Source organism: Vidua chalybeata, chromosome 2 (assembly GCF_026979565.1).
Source record: "Vidua chalybeata isolate OUT-0048 chromosome 2, bVidCha1 merged haplotype, whole genome shotgun sequence".
Taxonomy (NCBI): Eukaryota; Metazoa; Chordata; class Aves; order Passeriformes; family Viduidae; genus Vidua; species Vidua chalybeata.
This window is the reverse complement of record NC_071531.1, coordinates 115,681,826-115,705,491: the sequence shown is the minus strand read 5'-3', so window position 1 is coordinate 115,705,491 and position 23,666 is coordinate 115,681,826. Positions and strand designations below refer to the sequence as shown.

Below are 23,666 nucleotides of genomic sequence, written 5' to 3'. Positions count from 1 at the left end.
CTGCACCCAAGCATATCAGAGCAGCTTACACTGCAGCCCTTCTACTCACATTGATGGACTCAATGGGGCCAAACTCCTCCAAGAGACTTCCCACATCCTGCTGAGTCGTCCTTTTGTCCAGCTGTCCTACCCAGAGTGTGGTACTGCAAACTACAACCAAGAGTTAGCACAGGTGGTCAGAGCTCCTTACAGCACAGATAACCAACACTTATCCCATGCTGAATCCAGGGTAATAACCAGGAAAGGAGCTCAAGGTATCCCCCAGGCTGCAGATTACAGCAGCAACACTGAAACTCACCCAGGTTTTCCACCTGAGAGATTCAGAACTGCACACTTTGTCAGCCAACGTGACAGAACCTGGGAAAGGTGCTGGCAGCACCACATCTCACAGCACTGCCAGGGAGCTTCTGCTGAGCAGCTACCAGAGCTCTGCAGGCTTTACACCCCTGGGACCATCATTCACCAGGTCTTGGCTCTTCAAACACCTCACTTTTTTGTCTCTCTTATATAAGAAAGAATGTTTTTATTTTACTTGATGACCCTGGAGAAGATTCCACACTCCCAAGGAATATTCAGAAGTTAACTACTATGCTTGGGCTATGAACGCTGGCAAAGCCAGGATTATATCAGAAATCCAAACATCAGCCTGTGTGTTTTCCAGGGCTAATCTCCCCTTCAGGATGGAGAGATACACAAGACTGAATAGTTGGAAAAATTGTAACAATTTACAATTAACTCAAATTCTTTTTGTTCAGTCTGCTTTACCTTATATGTCTCAAATGAAGGAAAAGAAAAACATGGGGTTTTAGCTTTTCCTTTTCTCGGTTTACAGCCAAAATATTTCTAACTCGGAGATACTCCAGAAATGCTAAACCGTCTACTATGAGTAAAGAAATACAGGGAAGTGTGGCGAAATTCCCACCAGGAATCACAAGGCAGTTCATTTCTGTTGTTTGGGTGAGCCACGGAAACCCCAAGCAGCAGCGTTAAAGCCGAGGAACACCAAAACCCGCGAAAGCGGCGTAACGGGAACGCGCGGAGCGCCCCGAAGGAGCAGCGAGAGAAGGGACTCACCGCTGACGGTCTCTGCCTTGATCTGGGGCAGCCCCTTGGAGCGCCGCTCCTTCTCCCGCTCGCGCTCGCGCCGCTCCTGGGAGCGCGACTTGGGCGAGCGCCGGCGCCGGTCCCGGGAGCGCGAGCGGGAGCGGCGGTGCCGCGAGCGGCGCGAGCGCGAGCCCGACCGCGAGCGTCTCCTCTTGGGGGACCTGTCGGAAGCAGAGCCACGCGTGCTCAGTGCCCGGCACCCCGACGCTGGCACGCGGCCTCAGCTCTAAAATACACACAGAGCTCCCTCGGTAAGGGGATACAGCGATCCAAGCTCTTTCACGGGCATTTAGAACCGCAGGAAATCACTGCAGCAGCCCACCCGAACAGCTGATTACTTCCCCATTTCTCATCGTGTACTCATTTTGTCTTGAAGTTGACCAGCAAAACTGCGTCCACTTCAACACAGAGAAAGTTACACCTGCATCAGTGAGGGAAATGTTTACTGCTTTTACAAAGAAGTGGCTAAAAATGATTATAAATAAATTCTGCTACTGAAATTGTATTTTACACCATGTTCAAGTTCTAAACCACTCCAGGTGTGGAAGACCTTCAGAGAAATCCACTTAGTGTGGAGCTTGGTGAACAAGGGGACTTGCAACTAAATGGAGAGTGGAGCTAGATCTGCTCGGTCAGCTGAGATGTGACACATGGGCTCAGTGACACACAAAGTCACAGATCACAAATGTTTTCGTAAGAAAAGTGTTTTTAGAGCACAGGCAAATTAAACTATCACATTCTGCCTCCCTAAAATTTACTCTGGACTGAAAGGCATGGAAGTTGCTCTCTCCCAGTGAGAGAGAACTGCACAGATATCATATTTTCCCTAGAAGGGAGATGGCTTTAGAGGTTCATTATCTTAGAGTAGCTAATCCGCTTTTCATTCCTGCCCTAAAAAAACTTTCACTCATTTACCTTGATGCAGATCTAGATCTTGATTTCCTACTGTCAGAAACATGTCGTTTTCCCTCCTGAATGGGTGGCTGTTCCACTTCCATATCCTAAAACATGAAGGTGACAGGTGGTATGGGTGAGCAGGACACGCATTTTATTTCTTTTTATGCTCAGACTAAATTAACAGCACTGAAAATATATTGGATATTCAAATGTGTGAAATTAAAGAGTAATGTGACTCAAAAGCTTCACTCTGCAGTCACTAGCAGGGAGAGGGTCCAGGATTGCATGTACATAACATAACCATTGAAAAGGCACCATAGAAATAATTTACACAATTCCCATTTCATTTTGCAAATTATTGGTTTTCCACATTTCACCCCATTTCAGCAACACCTGCATCTCCACAGAATATGATTTTATTCCTTAAGATCAGACAGTGGATCATGCTCCACCATCAAAATCCCAGGCAAAGTGAGATCTGCTGCAACTTTTCCCCAAGATGTTAAAAGAAACTACTTTAAGCCTGAATTATGCTGGAGACAGGAAAGGGTAAAGGGTAAGTTCTGGAGCTCTCCAACTGTCTCCCAGCAGAGCCAGCCTCACAGCCAGCTGTGTCCTGGTCATCCTGACATTTCTGCTCCAGGACAATCCACACACATTTGGGAAAGACATGTATGAGAGCATTTGAGTCGGTCTGCTCACCTGCTGGTGGGGTTTCTGCAGGTGTGGCTCAGCCTGGACTGGGAAGGGAGACTGGAAAGTTGGCTGCACTGGCGCTGCTGGAGGCATCACTGGCTGAGCCATGGGTGGGAACTGGGGGGTAGGCAGGAGACCAAAACCTGGCATTTGCCCATTTGGAGGAAGCGGCACCTTGGGAGAAGAAAAAACACAGAATTCCAGCTAGGAGAAAGAATTACATTTGCTTTCCCAGCAGGCTCAAGTAAAGTTTAAAGTCTGCTCAAAAGTCACAACAAAAGATGGGGGAAAGATGAAGCAGGCCTAGCATTTGGGTGTAGAAGCAACAATCTTGTCCTTCAAAGCCTGACTAGGACAGACACCGAAAATATGTTTCTTTGGGAAGATGGAGGGCTAAGCCACATTCACTCTTCACCAGCAGGAAAATCACTTCCTTCCTGCTGCACCAAAGAAAACAGCAAAGGATGGAAAACACAACAGGGGGACAAGGGAAAAGCCTGGGGTTACCTGGTGCCGCATCGGATCCTGCTGCATTCCCATCATCCGCTGCTGAAAAGGATCCATATTTGGGAGCTGAGGAAATACTGGCTGTTGCATGCCTTCTCCTGGAAAGCCACTAAAACCAGGAATATTTTGGTGAGACAAGTCAGCAGATGCACAGATTTGTCTTTATTTCACAGATTTCTATGCACATTTACAAATTCTTGCTGTTATTTTAGACAGAACAATTATCTTTACTATGATCCCGTTTCCAACAAAAAAAAGAAAAGGAAAAAAGAGTGGCCTCCTGATCTTTTCTCCACTCTGAGAGTAGTCCTTTCACATTTAAAGAAATGCTACACAAAGGCTAGAGCCTCTCTTGCCCCTGTACTTATGCTGAAGATCTCAGCCTAGAGAAACATCTCAGGAAGATTTTCTGCCTTAGGCTCATTCTCTTCCTTTGCGTTCCTCTTTTGGGAACAAAAGAAGCAATGCTTTTCTCCTCAAGGAAAAGAAACTGGCTGTACTTTTGCAGTAAGAAAACACTTTGGTTTGGGAGGAAATAGGGCAGAGTAGAAGGGGGTGGGTATCACACCAGGTTTATTACAGTGATGCCCATCACTTCCTGATTCAACACACAGAATGGACAGTGCTCAGGGAATTCTGGAGGTCTGTGCAGGTAACAGGACTTGCTGGCAGGATGCAGCCTGTGCAAGAAACTCAGCAGGATTTCAGAGGGATAAAGGAATTTGATGGTGATGGGAAATGTAACTTTGCAGTGTCTGAAGACAATTCTGAGAAGATTTTGGAGAGATCAGTATTTTACAGAGAGAATTACTGAGCTTGCATGCCCCAGACTGGGAACACTGGAATGCCACCCTCAGGGACACCTTGCACAGCTGTGAGGCACTAAGGACAGAGGCCCTGAAGCACTACCTACAGAACAGAAACATGCCCACAAGCCTCCAGCTGGGCAGACACAAGCAGTGCCTATGACCTACCTCAACTTTCTCTACTCCAGAGCTCCATCTGCATTCTAAGGCAAATACTATCAATTCCCTTCAGAGACCCTTAAATGAACTACTACTCGTGGACAAAGTGCTCGAGGTGAGAGACACAGTCAGAAAGCTGATGACAGAGTTAGTGCTTCTGGTTTTGAGAGCAGGGTTTAGATGCAGATACAGAGAGTAAGACATGGGGCCACGTACTGAAGCAGGGAAAAAAGAAATATGGACTAACCCCGGCATTGAGCACCATCCAGCCTGTGCACTGAATGAGAGAGAGGTCCTGTGGAAAAAACTGGGATGTGGTCATGTCATTCCAGACTTTATCATAATGCACAGCAAAAGGGAAACAGGAGCCTGCGCTCGCTTGTGTGGGGACGGAATGTTTGCCAACATAAAACTGTAAAGCCAATTTTCATTTCTTGAACACTATAAACTACCACAACATTTGGAATAGCAGCTTTTCCCCAGCCAGTACAGCAATCCAGCTGATCCAGCGATGCTCTGACACCCTCAGCTGTACTGTAAAAACAGGGAACTCATCCTGCAACCAAAACTGAGTTTTTCTCTACAGAACAGAGTTCTCCACCAATGAGGCAACATAGATCTACACCAGATCACCGAAGTAACAAGGCACAAAAATCACCCCACCAGAAACTGTTAACAGTGTTATAAATTTGGAATATAGCAGTTAAACAATAAACTGCTATATTAAAAACTTGGATTTTAATCTACTTTCTAACCTAAAAAGGTTTAAAGACATTTCTTAGTTTTATTATGACACAGAACTTACAAAGCTGGCTGAGACACCGAAGGGGAAGGAGCTGAATCTTCTTTCTTTGCATCTTCCACTGCTTCTGGTTCATCATCGTAGTCAAACCGATCTAGCAGCTTCTGAAAGAAACCACATCAGGACAACTATTTTTTCTGTATCTTACCCAGTTGGCAGCCAAAATATCTTTATTATCACATTCTTACAACCAATGTAAGCTCTGAAACAAAAAACAAGGTTAGAATTGGGGAAAAATAGAAATCAATACACCAATACAAAATAAAAACTGTCCAAAACCAGATTTCTTCAGCTTCAGAAAATGCAAACCAAGACTCACTTTGTCAAATGATGTTTTCTGCTCAGGTGCTGTGAAAGCAGCTTTCTGCTCTGTGGGCTGTGCTGCTGTGGTTTTCAGCTGAGCAGTAATAGCTTGAACCTGAGCCATCACAGTGTTGTCTATGACCGGTGACTGGGGCTTCTGAGGCTGTTGGAAGGTCTGCAGGATTTGCTGGAGCTACAGAAACGTGAGACAGTATGAAGTGAATGTCCTCACATAAACACCAAATACTGAAAGAGTTGTAGGATATAAATTTTATGTCAGTACAGACTGTGGCAGGGGACAACCTGACTGAACTGTGGAGCAAGACCACAAGTCCCTTTTTAAATACTTTGGTGGCAAAATTCAGTAGATCCCAACATTGCAGAGTTCAGGCCCTTCAACACAGCAAACATTTAAATGGACTGAACAATAAAATTCTTCATTTTCTTTGAGATATTCCACCTGTTCCAGAAACCCTGTAACTGCATCAATTCCTAACTACTTATTTAGGAACATGAAACTGAGTATCGCCAACTATCACAACTACCGGATGGAAGAATTTAAATACTCTTTCCCACTGAGGACCTTTGGGAAGCTGAAATCCAGGCTATCAGTCCCACCATTTCCCCCTCATTTCACACAGAAACCGGAGGGGATCAGTGAGCAGGTTACCTGCTGTCCTTGTGTTGTCTGGAACAGCTGGGCTACAGCTGCAAAGGCATCGGAGCTGGGCAGCTGCGGCACGGCGGGCACCGAGTTCGCCGTCACTTGCGGGGGCTCCGAGGGAACCTTGGCCGGAGGGGGCGGCGAGCCTGGGGGTTTCCAGGAACACAGGAAGGGCTGGGTGACTCCACAACGTCCCCCTTGCTCCCCACAACAAGTGTCTGCTGCCTGCAACCCCCTGTTTATCCCAAAAGGGCCTATTTACAGCACCCCAGCTGCATGTTCTGCTCGTTCTGCCATGAGCTGCTCACTGCTCACACCTGCACTTGGGATGGATGCACTGAGACAGAAAAGCTGGTCCCACATGGAATTTTAGCTCCCAGCTCCATGTTTCTTTTGTGCAGGTTTAGGAAAGCTCTCACTCAAAACAGCATTAGACAATGAACTCCAATATCCTGAATGTGGTGGCTCTGCTTCCACAGACCTGGGCTCATCCTTTCGGATGAATGATCCAAACCAACCATCTCATGGCTCACTGGAAGAGCAGCTGAGTTTCTCTCAGTATTTTCCACCAGTAACTGAACATTTGCAGAGAAATCTGGCAATAATTAAAGGTTTTTAAGGATTACTTTAGAGGTAGTTTTCTTAGATAAAGTTTGTTGCATGTGCACATGCCACACCTGCAGCTGATGGATAAATCCTCCCACCAGGAAAATGATATTTTACTCATTTTTCCAGGAAAAGACTCACAATTGTGAGATCACAATCTGAGACATGCCATTAGTGCTCCCATTCTCTCTGCCTTACATTACTACACCTTTTCTAATAAACATCTTGCCAGTACCAAGTAAATTAGCAATAATCCTACATACTCTAACAATTCTAAAGCAGATCTGTTTTAATGGACATAATAAAGCTGTACAAGGAGTGAGTTTAAAAGAAAAACTTCACAGACAGAAATATTTAGTTTGAAACACTAAGCAAACATGTTTGCCTTGCAATAGCAACTCTTTTAAAGCCCTTCCTCTGTTTGCACTTCAAATAACTCCAGTGTTGACAGGCAGCAAGCGCAGGCAAATGTGTTGAATAAAACTTTCCCAGAAGTGAAATGCAACATAAAAATAAAGCAAAAAGGTATGTGTTGTTTTTAAATATAAAGTAACTCCCCAATTATTTCCTGTATACGTTCAGAAGGATATTTGCTTGCTCAAGGGAGAAAATTTGCATTTCTCTCTGTCTTTAGGGGTGAAACAGACTCTACTTCACATCATGCATTAATATATATATTATTATTATTATTTATTAGCATATTTATTGCAGGGCCAAATTGCCCCCTCTGGTGCATCTGAATAACCTCACTGAAGATCTCTGCAGAAGGCAGCCAACATGTTCATCACTAGTGAGAAGAGAGAGAGCTGGAAGGGCAGTGCCCCTCACCTGTCCCAAAATTCAATTGTACAGCCCCAGGCTCGGATGCCAAGGCATTCCCTGGCACTGCCAGGTTTAGAAAACCTTTAATGGGATACACTTCCCTGAACACAGCTGGAGATGATTTCACTCTTTTGCTGTCTCTCACCACACCTCACTCACTCCATTCCATTTTCCCAGTCCTACTCCATGAGCAGAGTGAATAAGGAGGTTACCACAGCTCAGTGTGAAACACGGAGTGCAGAGCCAAAAAGCAGCTGTCTGGAGAAAGAAGGAGCTGTGGAATGCATATTCCCTGTAAGCTCGCTCCCAGCTTTGCTGTGGCACTAAATAGGTCAGTGCAGGCACTGTGGGCAGGCTGGCACTGCTGTGCTCTGCAGGTCGGTGCTTCTCAGCCAGCAGCCCCTGCAAAATCCCAGGCACAAAGGTTCTCTCTGAGAACCTGGGTGAGAAACACCAGTCCAAGACTTTCAGGGCTGCACACTCAGACACTGACAGCTGACTGAAAGGAAGATGAAGCTCTTTAACATCTAAGATCCCACTTACCTACCTGGATTCTGGCATTAAAAAATGACATCATAATTATAAAATTGAGAAATCACATAAAAATATTTCAAAGCAAAAGAAAAAGGAGTATCTGTTTAAGAGGGCACACTGAAGTAACCTGTATATATATATATAAGTACACATGCATATATTCATTATAAACATGTAATATATTTCCCAAGTCAGTATTCTCATGCTGATAATTTCTGAAGTACAGCATCAGCACTTATTTAAAATGAGTTTGGCTGCTCATTGTGACAAAGCTGACTTTATTGCTATGTCACTGCTGGTACTAAGAGCTGGCACTTTGTGCTGAAAGCAAACAAGCTGTTGCCATTTGCCCTTTGAGAGCAGAAGTTAAAATGTCATTCCTACCTTCATTGTTAGTAGCATTCTCTGCCATGGGTGCAGTGGCACTGGTTCCTGCTGCCATATCCAAGAGAGGCTGAATTATTTCAATTTTAAATACTCCATTTTTCTGCCAGAGGTTCAGAACACGAACTATTTTACTCTGTTGAAACAAAAGGAAGCACCAGTGCTGAATCCAGCTTTCTTAAGTCACCATTTTGTCTTCTGTATGCAGAGAAGGTTTGTACAGCACGTGACATAATCACACGAACTTAACAAACCCTGTGTCGTGACAGAGGGCAGCAACACCTTTGAACTGGCAAAGATAAAAACTGCCAACTTATTTTACTGTCAAAGCAATCTGTGACATTTCCCTGAAACTCTTCTGGCCAGTCAGAAATCCAGGTGTGATGTACAATCCAGGACATCATTTCAGCCCCACATCTACCCAGGTGGTCCCAAAGGGATGAAACAACCAACCCACGTGAACAAAAGGAAAAGGAAGATGAGCTGGAAAGCCTTCAAGAAGAGAGGGGCAGTTAGACCAGAAAATGCTACCACAACACTCTAAGTCAGATTGAGGGTTCCTTGCTTGGTATTATCCCTAACCCAACCAATTCTATGTTGAGACCAGAAACTGCATCTCCATCATTATCCAAAGATGAGGAAAGCAAGTGGGAAACATCCTCACTGATCACTGCAGGATTAATTTAGAATCTCTGATTGTCAGCTGTTATTTTAAGCTCTTTTTTTTTTTTTTTTTGACATGAAGAACAATGCAGCTTCCAGGAACAAGCTGGAAATTGGCCTTTCCTTCTTTAGCCCAGCATTCAAACAAAAATGTCTCAGTAGCTGTGGTGCTTCAGCTGGAACATGCAAGCAGGTAGAAGGCACATGTTGTATTGCTGTCCTTTCTGCAGATTTAGTCATTCACCTGCACACATATAAGCTTTAAGTACCTTTTGGTCCCAATGAATTGATTCTGTTCTTTCACTGTGACTCAGTTATATACACCCATGTAAATCCACCTCTAACTAAGTGATTAAAGAATTTTACAAAATGTTTGCTAAAATAACATCCATTACAGAGAAACCTGAAATGTCTATTTTTAAGTAACATTTTGGTCTGAAAAACAGTTAACTTTAAAACAGCAGCATTTTTTTATTGCTTTGGGTAGTCTATCTCTCCAGAGAACTTGAAAATCATACAAAGGCCAAAAAATGGACTAGAGTAATAGTCTCATTTTCAGTCACATATTAATATTACAGAAAGGCTGTTAAAAAAAAAAAAAAAGTACCATTATACTCTTCAGAGATCCCCTACATTGTTGAGAATCTGCAGATCAGGGTATTTTTTTTTTTTAGGAACTAAAAATTCATTAAAGCAAGTGTGTTTTAAATAATAATATTCCCTATTTCAAGTAGTTCCATGAAGGAGATGAACAGTCTCATTCACTCAGATGAACAAAATGGTAATGGAGAAACAGAAAGGAGAAGGGATTGCTCTGTTTCACAGGCTATCAACCCAGGAGCTCCCAAATATCAGATTCAATGACTGAAGGTCTAAATGTTCCCCATTAGAAAACTACAGAGCATCAAAGCCTTTCAAAAGCTTATTTAGAGAGTTAGGGAGGACGTCAGGTAGAAAAGGAGTATTTCACTCTGACAAGGAGAAAGGGAGTAGGTGATTTTCTGGAAACCAACTGGCAGCTTCTAAAACACACTGTTCTTGAGAGTCTGTTTTGACAGAGGTCAGAAAAACCATCTTCTCTGGACCATCAGGAATTCACACCACTTTCTGAGCCTCTGTTCTACTAAAAAGTACAGTAGAACTACGAAAAATGAGGCCTTAGACCAGCCCTGACAGTGGTATGGGATTGGAAAAGACTGAAGAAAACAACATGATGATTTTTTTAGAAAACATTTCTGAGCAGAACAGTCTCTGCCTAGAAAAGCAAAGCTTCTCCTGCAATGCTTTCTTGTTGTGGCAGACACTGCCTTCCAAAGGAAGGTCTGAAGGAGCCTCAAGAACTTTTGGCACACTCAGACACACTGCTGAAGTCTCTGCATAGGCAAAACAAGACTGACGAGGTCAGGCAAAATACATTTTAACCAGAATTTGCATTGAACTGTCACCTCTGATGACCCCCCAAATCACGGCCACAGGAGTGCAAGCACCAAGGCAGCACCCCACCAGTGCACAGCAACACCTGAGGGGCTCGTCCTACCTTGTCTTCAGATGGACACAGATACAAATACTGGAATGTGGCAGTAATGTTCTTGGAGAACCTTGGCCCAAAGACATCCTTGTCTGTTCCGAACTGGTGCCGGGACTGGCGGACGATGGAGTCGATGACGTACAGGCCCGGCACTTTGTACTCCGGCTTGCACTGCAAACAGCACAGAGACCCTGAGTCAGGCAGGGGCTCCACTGCCCCCTCAGAGCCCCCCTGCAAACCTGCTCTGGGGCTGAAGCACTGCTCTGCACCCCAGCCCCCTCCTCGTCCTGCCCAGGCAGGCATGAACATTGCATTCCCTGGAAATACCTATGGTCTTAGTGACGATTCATTAGAATTTGGCACCTCCAGGTTCCTCCCCAGCTGCTGTAGGGAAGGTGGGAAATCTCAAATTTACTTCTTTCCTCCCCTCCTTAATGTATTGTGGAAAACTACAATGTGGAACTTACACAGACAAAGGGATACCTAACGAACCAGAATTTCCTCCCTCAAGCCCTAAGTAACAGAAGCCTTTCTGGTTATTTACTACCATTCTTAGCAATATCCAGCAAGGCATGCAGATAGTTTTATCAATTTTTTTTTTTTTTTTTTTTTACCTTTTTGATAAACTTCTCCACAATCTGGACAACATGCTTGTAGAGCTGGAAAATAAATACATCCATTAATTTATCATTTCCTCAGCAGTGGCACATCATTTTAGAAGCATTTTAACTCTTTGTGCTTACTACCACTTTGGAAAGGCTACAGAACGTTGCAGACACATTGCAAAAAGCAGAATGTTCCCAAACTGAGAAAAATACTCCATGGGGGAAACCCAGACCGAAGCCAGAAGTGTGCACACAAGGTACAGAGCTCGCCAAGTACTAGTGAAAGCTTTCTGGATTTATTTTCTCTGCAATCCACACTGGTTTCACATGTTAAAGTGCAGTTGCATCCTGCAATATTTAGTTTTATTACACAAAAATCACAACACTCAAGTGGGCGTAGCATGAAAAAGCAACGACTCAAAAAAAAATCAAGCTGGCATTTTGCTCCTAGTCTAAAACCAAGGGATGATATTCACCACCCACTTGTTTCTAGACAACAGCCTTAACAACAACTAGAATAAAGCTGAGATTGGGAAATCCTGAGTATTTACTTACAAGTGAAATAATAAAACATTGCTGCTGTTACAGTTTCATCTTTGTTTTGTTGTACTTTACCTTAATAGCTTTAATGGCAGCTTTTGTGATGAGAATCATCTTTGCTCGGGAAATAGGAGGTTTCATCTCCATCAGTGAGAAGAGCTAAACAGAGGAAACAAACATTAAAAATGTACTCTGAAGTTCAACAATTAAGCAAAAACAACATTTCAGGTGGGTGACTTGATTGCTGCCATCCCACAGGGTGCATGGCCACGCTGCTGGCTGGCCCTGGGAGAAGTGGCTGTTTCACAAACCCAAGGAAAGCAGCATTTACCAGGTTACTGCTAAAAAGAACTGCTCGGCACACTTGGCTGCCTTACCCTCCAAATGGCTCCCAGGGGAAAGGTTCACTCCTCAAGGAGAACATTTGCAGAAGTTATAGGTATTATATGAAGTTTATAGAGGTTTATATGAAGTATATAGAAGTTATGTGTCATCTTTATAGTTGACACTGGCCGTAACTGAAAATAAGCATTAGCTCCACGTTTCAGAAACTGAGGGAAACCAGAACTGCACACAGAGATGGACACAGAAAGCTGAGCATACACACATAATTGCTTTTACCTTGAAATATTCCTCACAAATCACAGAAAAAAATTGGTTTGTGTTACATAATTCCATTTTCGTCTTCATCATAAAGAAAAAATTGAGCCTTTGAATGTAAGTAAAAAATGTCATCAATTATTTGTCACAGAGCACAGTAAGATAATCAAAGTGTCTTCATTTGTCAGTGTAACGGAAAGTAAGATGTCATTTAAAACTTTGTCTCTTATGTTATTAATTAATTTGAAGTTCCAAGATACTGGTGAAGTGACCAACTTACACAGATTTATCCACTGTCTCAGTTAAGGAAAAAAACCATCAATGAAGGAGATAAAAAAAATTGGCCACGTACTCAGAGAGAAGGGAAGTGCTAACAGGGCTTCGAGCTGCACAAAAGGAAGCCTTACACCTAGAAAACACCGGGAGTAGGAAATTGACTTTCTTATTTTGTATTTACTTTCTTAATTTGATTCCTATTCCAGGAGATAGGAAAGAAGGAAAACTGTCCTTCCAGACAGTGGTAGCCACATGCCATTTCCAACACCAACACCAGACCATGACTTCTCATTATTCATCCCCACAAAATGCAAGTTCTCGTGCCAGAACGTTGGGGTTTTAAAGCCATTTCAGCTGTAAAGAGATACTTCAGCTAACATCCCTGCTTGCTGAGAGATCACAGTATGGACAAATAAAAACTGCCAGAAAAAACACAGGAGGAGAGCGGGCTCTGTGAGCTGATGGGGGTTTTTAAAAGAAAAAAACAAACTTGTTTTCAGTTTAGACTTAAGTGCAGAGACTCTTGATGAACAAAGTCAGTGCTATTATTAAGACTCAGGAAAATCTGTTTGAAGAGGTAATGAAAGGGGGAAAAATCCAAACCCTAACCACCAAAAGGCTCAAAACCTGAGATGGGGGAGGAAGAAAAACAACCAGCATTACGACTGGCACTCCACATCCCCTCCTTTACCCATGAAGAAGCAACTGGTTCCTCCAGGAAAGGATCCAGTCCCACAGAAAGAGAACAAAGGAGCTGGTGTGGAAGCACTGCTTTGATGTTTGTATTTCAGGAACACAAGGAGAGACCCCAAGGAAATTGGGAGAGCTCAGAGCAGGGCCCAAGGGGACAAGAAAGGAGTGCTGCAAGAAAATAAGAAGTGTCTTAAAAGTATCTCAAGCAGGATGTTGCAACTGGGGGAAACACAGAAAAAAATAAAAATCCAAGGACACATAAACTGCCGGGGAGAATGAAGGCACATATACATGAGTGTGCATATCTATCCATCCATCCATCCATCCATCCATCCATCCATCCATCCATCCATCCATCCATCCATCCACCTATCCTGTTCTTTTCACCTCCTCCACCATCTCTTGGAATTTCACCTCAGAATTCTGCTCCTTTTTTGAAATTACCTAAGATCTTAGTATACCAAATAACTATTTATAGTCAATTTTTATGTAATTCTCAGTATGTTACATGTGTCAACACCATGTTGTAGCGATGGCTACAGCTAAAATTTACCTCCCTTCCTAGTTCCTCGTGGCTTCTCCCTGTTGGAAGGGGGAGCTGCTCAAAAGACACCCCAGTACTTCCAGCTGCATTTGTTCAACTAGACCTGGATCTTCTTTCACACACGTTTCCCAAACCAATATACAAAACAGTCACCCAAACATTGTTTTCAGAGGGCTGTTTCACAATAATACAACCAGTTTCTCAAAGGACACCATGATCAATTCAAGGAACAACATGGACACAAAAATTTACACTCTATTTATTAAAAAAAAAAAAAAAAAAAAAAAAGGTAGTAGTATGTAACAAAGGCAAAGAAAATTTATGGCTTGAGAGGTTTCCAAAGTCCTGCCTCACAACAGGAACCTGTGCCTGGAATGCTGTGACCTGCTAGAAATGACTTTCTGCTTTTACTGCCCCTAACTGCCTGTTTACAGGATGCTGATACAAAAGAAGTAGAGGTGTTCAAGGATATTAAACTCAAGCCACAGTACAAAACAAGGATTTAAGAGTATTTCTGGGTGCTTCTCCCAGCAGGACGGAAGTACATGGTAAAGTACCTATAAAGCCAGGGATGCAAAAGGCAGAAAATTCACCTGCTCAGTTTCAGGGTAAAAATGCTATTAAACCACAGCAGGAGAGTAAAAGGGAGACCAAGCACAGAGTGACTGTCCCCAGATGCAGAATGAGTGTGAAATGCAGGAGCTCCTCACGGGGCAGAGTGAACAGAGACCTTCCAGCTCCCACTGTGCCCCTGCTCCAGCCCAGGAGCCCTGGGAGGTGCAGAGGGGCACAAGGAACAGGGTGCTGATGGTCTTTACTTCTCAGTCTTTTGAGCAGCAAATTATTAATTTCTCTCATTCTATAATTAATGCCCTGTGATGGTTTAGTTTACGTGGAAACCTGAGAACCAGGGGGCTTTGAAGTAAAAGGGAGAACTGCTACTTTAAAATTTACCCTTGATGTATGATCTTAAGTCCATCTGTTTTAAGTGTGACCTAACACACTAAAAGTACCTTTTAGGACTTGAACTGACTTCCTTGGCTTTGCCCTCTTGCTCAAGTGCCTGTCCCATAAAAAGGTGTCTTTGTTTACAAATAAAGAGCTGTGAGCCCATTTCATACACTCACTAAACCAACCCCAGAGCACAGCAGCTGCACAGAGAGGAGCATGAGCTACTGAACCAGACAGTGGTTAGTCATTAGTGGATATCAAGCACCCAGGTCATTGTCAGGACACCTCACCCAACCTCCCCTTCTCCAATTTCCAGAGCAGTCTAACATGCCCTCAACCATTCCAACACACCTTAGGTGTCCAACAACCCTTCCCAAAGCAGGCTCCATATTCATTCACTGTCTTTTGGAATGTATTTTATTCATGCATTTAGAAACCACCCGACCCAGCCAACCACCAGAGACTTACAGACATAACTGCAGTTGCTTGTTCCTGTACAGGAACAAAGGGCTCGTGGAGGACACGACAAACAAGCACAGATATTGCACTGTTTTGTTAACAAAACACCTTTACTGTTAGTGCACGACCAGATCTCTAAAAGGAATTCTGTCAGCTCCATACATTTTCCTTCCTCTATAAAAGTCACTGCTTCCTTTCCTCTGCAGGTCCCGGTTCTTCCTTAAGGGAAGGAGAAGGATCTGTTGCTAAGCTGTATCTCAGAAGATCAATGCAAGTTTTAAATGCTTGACCACCAGCTGTGAAGCACAGCAAGTATTAGGTGCTGCTGAAGGTAAGAGAGCACCATAACATCCAGAGCTGTCAGGCTGCATTCTTTGGAAAATACAGTGAGATTTGATTTTGACCAGGTATGACCCCCAGGCAATGAAGCTCAATAGCACTTCATCAACTAGGCTACTTCTGTGGCCCAGAAAGACCATTCACAAATCCTGAATCACTGGGGAGAAACATCTTCACAAAAGATACGCATATGAAAATGACATCACGCAAGTGCACAGAATGGAGTTTTGTTTTCTACTCATGTGCTCTGGAAAGGCAGCTTTCGGGATCAGTGCAGGGCTCTTTTGCCCAGCACATCTCCTGGAAAGCTGCTTGTCTCACTACTTCTCTTACCAGGAATCCCTACCAGAATGTCACAGCTTCCAATGTTCCTGGGAACAAGTTCAGGGCAGAGGCAAGGGACTCCAGCCAGATGCTGGTAGCTGTGTCCTTCTCCTTTTCCGTGCACACGGAGCCTCACTGGGGATCCTGAGCTCCAGTAACTGCTGGAGAACCACTGGGAAGGATATCCTGCTAGCCTCTATTTATAGCTCCTCAGGATAGAGGGGAAGGCTGTCACAGAACGGGCAAAATAAAGCCTTGCCATTGGCAGAAACAGCCACACTGGATCCCAACCTCAACTGTCCAGTGCCCTAAGGATGGGCAAACAGCAAAGAAGGAATGTGCAGCTCCAGCTTTAAATAAACAGCCACCAGCACCTCTCATCTGTTTGCCTCTAGGCACTTTTAGGTGGGGTATCAATTGTTTCAGGGGTACACATTAACAACTGAGGCACAGGACTAAGTGAATGACATGCATTACTCAACACAAATAGAAGATTACAACACAGGAAAGTTGACTTTATTCTATTTCCAGCAGCAAGACTGCAGAAAAAAAAATCTTTATTTCTAACTTTTATAACCAGTAAACTATGCCTCAAGCTTTCCAGATTAAAGAAAAGGACAGGCATCTCCTAAACTAAAACATTTCAAGGATTTATATGGCAGATGTGTGGGTTCAGTGGGGGGGGGATTGTTTGTGTTTTGGGGGTGTGATTTTTAATTTTTTTTTTTTTTTTAAGAAAAATGTTTGCTTGTTCTTAAAACCGTGTAAAGTTCTGTCCCATTATCCAGTACCTTTTGTGATTTATTTATACTGTATCATTACTGTAACATAACATATACACCTAACAGCACATGAATTCTAACTCGTGAAAGCAAACTCCTCAGAGAAAACCCACTCCACTACAGACCTGTCAAATCCCACCCATTCAGCTGGCAGCACCTGCTCGAAGTACAGCTGCATGAAAAGAAAGCAGCCAATACAGAACCCCTGCGTGCTCCTGCAGAAACACGAGGACTTGGACGAGGACACTTATTGGCAAAGCTGCATTCAAACGCAGGTCCAAAGAACAGGATTGGCGACGGCACCACAATCCAACGTCAATTACGCAACCCGGGAGTTCCCACCCGCTGCCAGAGCCGAACTCACTTTTCTCCCTCCCCAAGCCCTTCTGCCCAAGAGGGGACACCAAGCCCACAGCTTAGGGGACACCAGGTTTACAGCCACGCTTTGAACTTGGGCCCCCACCATCTGAGAAATTGCCACCAACTCCAAACCCTCCCAAAAGCTCCAAATAATGGGACCACCTGACGGAGTGAGTGGCATCTCCTCTTTCAGGCAGAGTGGCAAAGAGCTGGCAGGGGCCACCTCCAGGGAAGCAAAGCCAGCAGGGAATCACTTCTACCACACGTGGCTAGCGCAGCACCAAACTGCAGTTGGAGCTGCCATGGTAAAACCACAATTCCCTGGCTGCAGTGGCACTGTACAGCCAGCAAGTGCAGGAATTCCGGGCCTCTGGGGTATTCTGTATTCCTGTAGGGCATTCTGTATTCCTGTAGGATATTCTGTATTCCTGTAGGGCATTCTGTATTCCTGTAGGGCATTCTGTAGCTGCCCCATCTTCACCGCTGAAGCTGTTCCACTCCCAGTAAAAGAATTAACTCTTCAGTGGCTTGGGAGTGGCACTCTGAAAGCCTCACAAATGAGCTCTCCCAGGCTGAGCAGCCCGTGCTACCCCCACCGCTGTGGGAACAACACCCAGAGCTTTGGTACAACTGCTCTGTCCCTGAGAAAGCCCAGAAAGGAACAATACCTGCCCGTAAATCTGACCCTCCTCTCGGCTCCTGTCAGCCTGCGTGCTCCGGGTGCACAGCCCCAGGCAACAGGGGTGCAAAAGGGAAGGGAGCAGCCTGAGAACTGGACTTTATGTCCTGCACAGCACCACAAACACAGCTCCTGAGAGGGAACAGGGCAGGAAGCACGCAGCTCCTGCAGTTATTCACGTGCTGCTGCACACACCAGTAGCTGCACAGAAGCACTCAGGCGTACAAAGGAGTCCAGAACAGGGATTTTTGCGAGTGCACTTCTCTCCCCCGGATCTGAGATCCAACTGAAACCCAGTGCTTTGCTCCCCCAGCAGGGTTTCTCTCAGGATTCCTAACTGCACCGAAGGAAGGCGTCCCGCCATTCCTACGTGGAGAGGAAGAGGTACGGATCCAAACACGCCCGTTGCCAGGACACGGATTAGTCACGGGATCCCCAGAAGCACCACTTCTGCTCTGCAGCCACCCTTCAGCACCAGCAGCGTCTGACAGGCACGGGGCACTGCCTGCACCACCCGGGTTTGGCGGCAGCACTGCTCTGCCAGGACCACTGCTCACACTGAGGCAGGAAATTAACAAATTGCTGCTCCCTCTTTCTATCAACACTGAAAATGGCACACGTGCGCGGTTCGAATTTTTTGGGGAAGGTGGCTTTGCACCCTGCCATCCCACTGGTTCAGGGCTGCTCAAAACCCCCCAAACACTGGCAAATAAACAAAGCATTAAGAGAAGCTGCAAGCTATCCGCCTTTCCCTCTGCTCTTGCACGGTTTTGGTAGGAGGAGGGCATTCTCAGGTGTGTGCACGACAAAGCCTTGCAGAGAGTGAGCCTTACACAGCCTGAGTCCATCACAGGGGAGCAGCTGCCATTTCTCCTGTTTCTGTGCAACAGGCAGGCACAGCCAGCCAGCCGCCAACACGAACCTGGGAACAGGCTCTGGCTCAGCTTCAAGTGACTTTCTGTCCACGGATGGTCTGCAAAGCCACGCTGTCCAACTGAGGCAGAGGTATAACTAACAGCAATTAATAATCATACTGAAGTCACGTGTCAAAAACTTTATACAGCAGAGGCCGAATTCAGTTGCTATGTATCATGCAAAAAACAACCACGGTCCTCTTTGCTTCCAACTCCTCTCGGCTGACAAAGAAATAAAAAAAAAAAAAAAAAAAACCACACCAAAAAAAAACCCAACAAAACCAGAAGAAGACAGGGAGGGACCTTCTGTGCGGTAGGAAAGGCGAGTAAACGCTTTCCAACCCGCCCAGCCCCCAGAACTGGGATCGATCCCCGAGCCCCATCCCAGGCGCCGTTCCCAGAGAGGGATGAGCCCCCTCCCTGCCCCGGCAGCCTCTGCCCGTGCCGCGGCTCCCTCGCCAAGCCACCACCGGGAACCGCCGGTCCCCAGCAGCACACACGGCCGGGGGCGCCGCGCGACAGCGAGCCCGCCCGGGCAGCCCTGCCAACAGGGATCCGGCCCGGGAGCCCGGCATGCCGCTCCGCGGCGCTGCCAGGAGGAAAGCGAGGGAGCAGCGGGAGGACGGAGGCCGGCGGGGAGGCCCGAGGCTCGCCCCCACCGCCTCCGGCCCGGCCCGGCCCGGCCCGGCCCGCGCGGGGCCTCGCGGAGCGGCCCGGCCGCGCTCGCCTCCATTTTCCCCCGCAGCACCGCTCCGCGCCCGGCGGCAGGCACGGGCCGGCGCTCCCCGCGCAGGCCGCAGGCGGCGGGGCCGGGCCCGGCCGGAAGCGCGGGGAGCTGAGGGGACGCGATGGCGGCCGCCGTGTGTCCCCCCCCCCCCCGCGCCGCGGCCCGCGCTTCGCCGCCCGCTCCCCGGCTCCCACCTCTTGGTTGAAGGCGTTCACGGCCTCCATGTCGGCGCTGGCGGCGGGAGGCGGCGGGAAGGCGGCGGGCGGGGCGGGCGGGCGGCGCGGCGGGGCCGGTCGGTGCCCTCAGGGCGCGGCCATGATGGCGGCGGCCATGGCGGGGCTCGCGGGCAGCGCGCGGCCCGGGCCGACCGCGCGACGGGCGGGGGGGGGGGGGGGCGGAGGGGGGGGAGGCGCGGTGCACGCCGGGATCGGCCGGGCCTCCTCCCGGCCCACGCGAGAGGTTGGGCGGGAGGGATGGCGGGGCCACGTGACGGCTCGGCTCGGCTCGGCTCGGCTCGGCTCGGCTCGGCTCGGCTCGGCGCGCGCCGGCGCCATGTCAGCGCCGCCCCCGCTGTGGCGGGGTGGGGTGAGGGAGGTGGGAGAGAATGGCGGCAGCGGCCACGCCGGTGCCCTCAGCCGCTGTCACCGTCACCGACACTGCCCTAGCCCCTGGGACGGCACCGCTGTCCCGGCACGCCCCACAGGCGCCGCGGTTCCGCCCCTCAGAGCAGGCCGCAGCTGCTGTGGCTCGGCTCGGCTCGGTTCGTATGAACTCGGCCGAGTTCGGCTGAGCTCGTGAGTTCGGCCCATCTTGGTTCGGCTAGGTTCGATGGGTTCGGGTGAACTCGGTGCCGTTCGCTGCGTTCGGCGCAGCTCGGCTGGGTTCGGCCGAACTCTGTTCGGCCGTACTCGGCTCGGTTCGTCCGAACTCGTCTCGGTTCGGCTGAACTCGGTGCCGCTCGCTGCGTTCGGCACAGCTCGGCTGGGTTCGGCTGAACTCGGTTCGGCCGAACTCGGCTCGGTTCGTCTGAACTCGGCTCGGTTCGTCTGAACTCGGCTCGGTTCGGCCGAACTCGGCTCGGTTCGGCCGAACTCGGCTCGGTTCGGCCGAACCCGGCTCGGTTCAGCTAAGCTCGGCTCAGTTGGGCCGGGCTCGGTCCAGAAGAAGGCCTTTAGGGCCGCTCGGTGGGTACAGTGACACTGAGCCCTAGGGTACAGTGACATTGCGGCTCCCGTCGGTGCTTTTCTGTGGGATGTACGCACGGAGCATTTAAACCTGGGAAGCAGTGTGCGACTAATCAGCTTGTAAACATTTTTGGTTTTGCAGTACACTGATAAAAAAAAAAAAAAAAAAAAAGAAATCTAATTGTATTATATGTGAGGGAGGAGGAAGAAATCCTATGCAAGAGAGAACTCTTAGGTCGAAGATGATAACAGATGATAAAGGTGATTACAAGCACTGATCAAATCCTAACCTGTGGCTTCTATTAAACTTTCCGGGTATTTGGGTGCAAATCATTCCTGAGAGGCTTCACACCTCAGATTTCCAGCTTGTTTTTAAATTTTTTTTTCCATTTACTGCTGCTCCGCCAGTGCCTGCAGCGGCCAGGAGATGGCCCTGATGTCCGCACTAAGAGGGGTAAACCAGGAAAAACACAATTTGTCTCTCCCTGAAACTCAGTCTGAGGAGTGTCAGCAAATATCCTGGGCCGCTGTGAATTCACGGGATAAAAGCTGGCTTTGATGGAGGGGCGCAGATTCAAGAACAAAGCCCAGGAACTCGCTGCTTCACAAGAGAACTCTTGTTTCCTTGCTCAGGACCAAGGAGCTGACGTGTCCCTGCATTCAGAGGACAAAATCCCCGCGGGTTGCTGGGGGTTTGTTTGTTTTTAAAGCCACAACAATCCCAACGGCAGTTTGCAGCACTTTGAGACGGTGAGGTTATTATTTTATTTTTTTTTTTTCAAGATTATTTTCCACTGAAAAAGGCTTTATCACCTCTGTTTTTTTTTTTTTTCTTTGTTGTACTGCGGTGTCAGTGCCTGGCACAGAGAGCCGCGGTCAGTGCCCCTCGTGCCCTGCTGTCCCTCTCACCTGCCACTGCCCACAGCACCACTTCTTATCACAGCTTTATTTTCGGGATTCGCTTCCAGACCTTCTGCTGTGCTCTCAGCTAAAGCACTCAGCCCTGCCTGCATCCAAAACTCCCCAGGCTGCTTTTCTTTTCAGTCAGAAAAGCGCGTGTGAGAGCACGGAAACCTGTTCCATTTTCTTAGCAATAACAACACCATTTTATACACACACACACACACACACATATATATATATATATATATATATATATATATATATATATATATATAAACACACCCACACACGCACAGACTGCGCCGTGGCCACTCTGCAGATTGTTTTCTACGTGCTGTGCAGGAGGATTCTTGCAGAGGATGATCATTTTTGGGATTTGGGACTGAATTAGATCATCTCAAATCGCAGAATGGCCTGGCTGGGGAGGGACTTTAAATCCCATTCCTGCCATGGGCAGCAGGGACACCTTCCCATGTCCCAGGTTGTTCCAAGCCCTGTCCAGCCTGGCCTTGGGCACTGCCAGGGATGCAGGGGCACCACAGCTGCTCTGGGCACCTGTGCCAGGGAAGGATTTCTTCCCAGTATCCAATTTAAACCTTCCTCTGGCAACAGTAATCCGCTTTTTTTTTTTTTTTTTTTTTTTTTTTTTTTTTTTTTTTATTTGTTTGTTTGTATTTTTTTTTTTTTTGCAAGGTAGAAATCCCACCGTTTCCAAGGTAAACAATTAATGAATCAAACCCTGCCAAGATAAACATTCCTGTGTGTGTGGGATGGGTTTGCTGGTCCGTGTGCTCCTCCAAAACTCTGGAGCACTGCAGAAAGGGGGGTGTCTGGAGGACTCCACAGCTCCTGGAGGCAGTGAAGCTGCTTCCCGGATTTTTTTTTTTGGCTTTTCCTGGATTTTAATGTTCCATTTCCTGTCACGAAGAGCAGCGTTTCCCCAGCTTCTCCTGCTCCTCTGCAGGCTCATGACTAATTGTCAGTGGCAATTTACTACCTGCCTCTTTCACAGCACAAGGATTTTTTTGTTTTGTTTTGTTTTGTTTGTTTTTTGTTTTTTTGTGGTTTTTTTTTGTTTTTTTTTTTTCAGTTGGATTTTTTTTTTCATTTATTTACAGGCCTGGGGATTTTTTGTGTGATGAGAAACATACATTGCAAAGGGTTTTTATTTGTTTTTTTTTTTCTCCAATACATGCATTTCTGTGTTCTGATTTCCTGTAATTCCTCTATATCCACAAATATGGGTCATATTAGAGAAATATGGGCAAGCCTAGAGTGGATTCTAGGAAAAAAATACCTTGCTGTAAGTGTACAAGTACAGCTGGGAATATATTAACGTTGGATACATGTGCTTGTAAATAAGATCTTTTATTTAGATATTTTACTCAGTGTGGGGATTGAGACATACTTCAGAAATCATTACTGCCAACATTTTGGGAAGATTCTGAGAGCTTTTCTGTGTTTTTGATACTACACTATTTGGAAAGCAACCAACTGGCAACAAGGCACATTTGGCATGGGCTGGGAAGATGTGTATTCTGCTCCGAGTGACCCTGAGGTCTGTTAGCATCTTATTTAGAATACTTAGAAGATGAAGCTCATGCAATCATGCTTTTTGTACACATTTATTGTGTTTTGGGGAAACGAGGCCTTAATCAGGTTCATTTATTTATCTTGTTATTGGATAAATCCCTAGCTATTGACTGTCCAAACATTTCAGTTGTAATGCTCAAATATAGAAATCATCCTGTGATATTGCCAGGGTTACTTCTAAAAATAGACTTTTGTAAAAAAAAAGTTTTAAAAATGGACTGTTCAAAACGGAAAGTTTTAAAAAGTTGTAAAAATGGACTGGTTTGAAATATTATGCTTTAAACTTATTTTTGCGTGGCTTTGCTCTGCTTAAAACCTACTTACTCTGTTTGTTTTAAGGGTCACACCCACTTTTGTCACCTGTCCTGTGTCTTATCCTGTGTTAATGTATATCAGGGGACAGACTAAAGGAGTGCTTGTACCATAACTGTGAGGCAAAACCCTGCAGGCACATAAATACCTAATCCCTAGCTATTTAAATACACCCCTGCATTCATCCCATCAATCGACTTTGCCCCATTTGTCCTTCACCCTTCCATGTTTTTCAGCTTCCCCTGCACCGTGAGCCTGCCTCTGTGTCCCTCTGCATTTCCTAATGCCAAGCTTGTGGCTGCTCCTTCCTGTCACCTTCCAGGGGGAGTGAAGCTGCCTTTGGCAGGAGATAAAACGCTCTCTTAGATGTTGGATAGAGCTGGGAAGAGCTCCAGAGGAGCTCGTG

General features: G+C 46.5%; 1 protein-coding gene and 1 long non-coding RNA gene across 5 annotated transcripts in view; one reads left to right on the top strand and one right to left on the bottom strand.

Annotated features, from left to right (window-relative positions):
* SCAF4 (SR-related CTD associated factor 4) overlaps positions 1-19,534 on the bottom strand; it is a 29,884-nt gene extending 10,350 nt beyond the window's left edge. Inside the window, exons 1-14 of one of the 3 annotated variants that reach the window (XR_008428465.1) lie at positions 19,463-19,528; positions 11,696-11,779; positions 11,090-11,134; positions 10,485-10,646; positions 8,285-8,420; positions 5,945-6,084; positions 5,291-5,467; positions 4,975-5,075; positions 4,417-4,464; positions 3,205-3,313; positions 2,704-2,871; positions 2,020-2,105; positions 1,075-1,265; positions 50-150 (exon numbers count right to left, since the gene is read on the bottom strand). Coding sequence is in view for 2 of the 3 variants with exons in the window: in XM_053931482.1 (XP_053787457.1) it covers positions 50-150; positions 1,075-1,265; positions 2,020-2,105; positions 2,704-2,871; positions 3,205-3,313; positions 4,417-4,464; positions 4,975-5,075; positions 5,291-5,467; positions 5,945-6,084; positions 8,285-8,420; positions 10,485-10,646; positions 11,090-11,134; positions 11,696-11,779; positions 19,463-19,492 (1,578 nt within the window). In the remaining variant the exon portion in view is untranslated. Of the gene's footprint in view, positions 1-49; positions 151-1,074; positions 1,266-2,019; positions 2,106-2,703; positions 2,872-3,204; positions 3,314-4,416; positions 4,465-4,974; positions 5,076-5,290; positions 5,468-5,944; positions 6,085-8,284; positions 8,421-10,484; positions 10,647-11,089; positions 11,135-11,695; positions 11,780-19,462 lie in introns of all 3 variants that reach the window. The other 2 variants (XM_053931482.1, XM_053931493.1) reach the window with 2 other exon arrangements.
* LOC128781702 (uncharacterized) lies at positions 15,648-18,731 on the top strand. 2 transcript variants are annotated; one of them, XR_008428471.1, is made up of 2 exons: positions 15,648-17,118; positions 17,944-18,731. It is a non-coding gene; the product is annotated as an uncharacterized LOC128781702 (long non-coding RNA). The 2 variants fall into 2 exon arrangements; XR_008428470.1 differs by having other exon boundaries at positions 17,941-18,731.
* Positions 19,535-23,666: the final 4,132 nt, after the last annotated feature.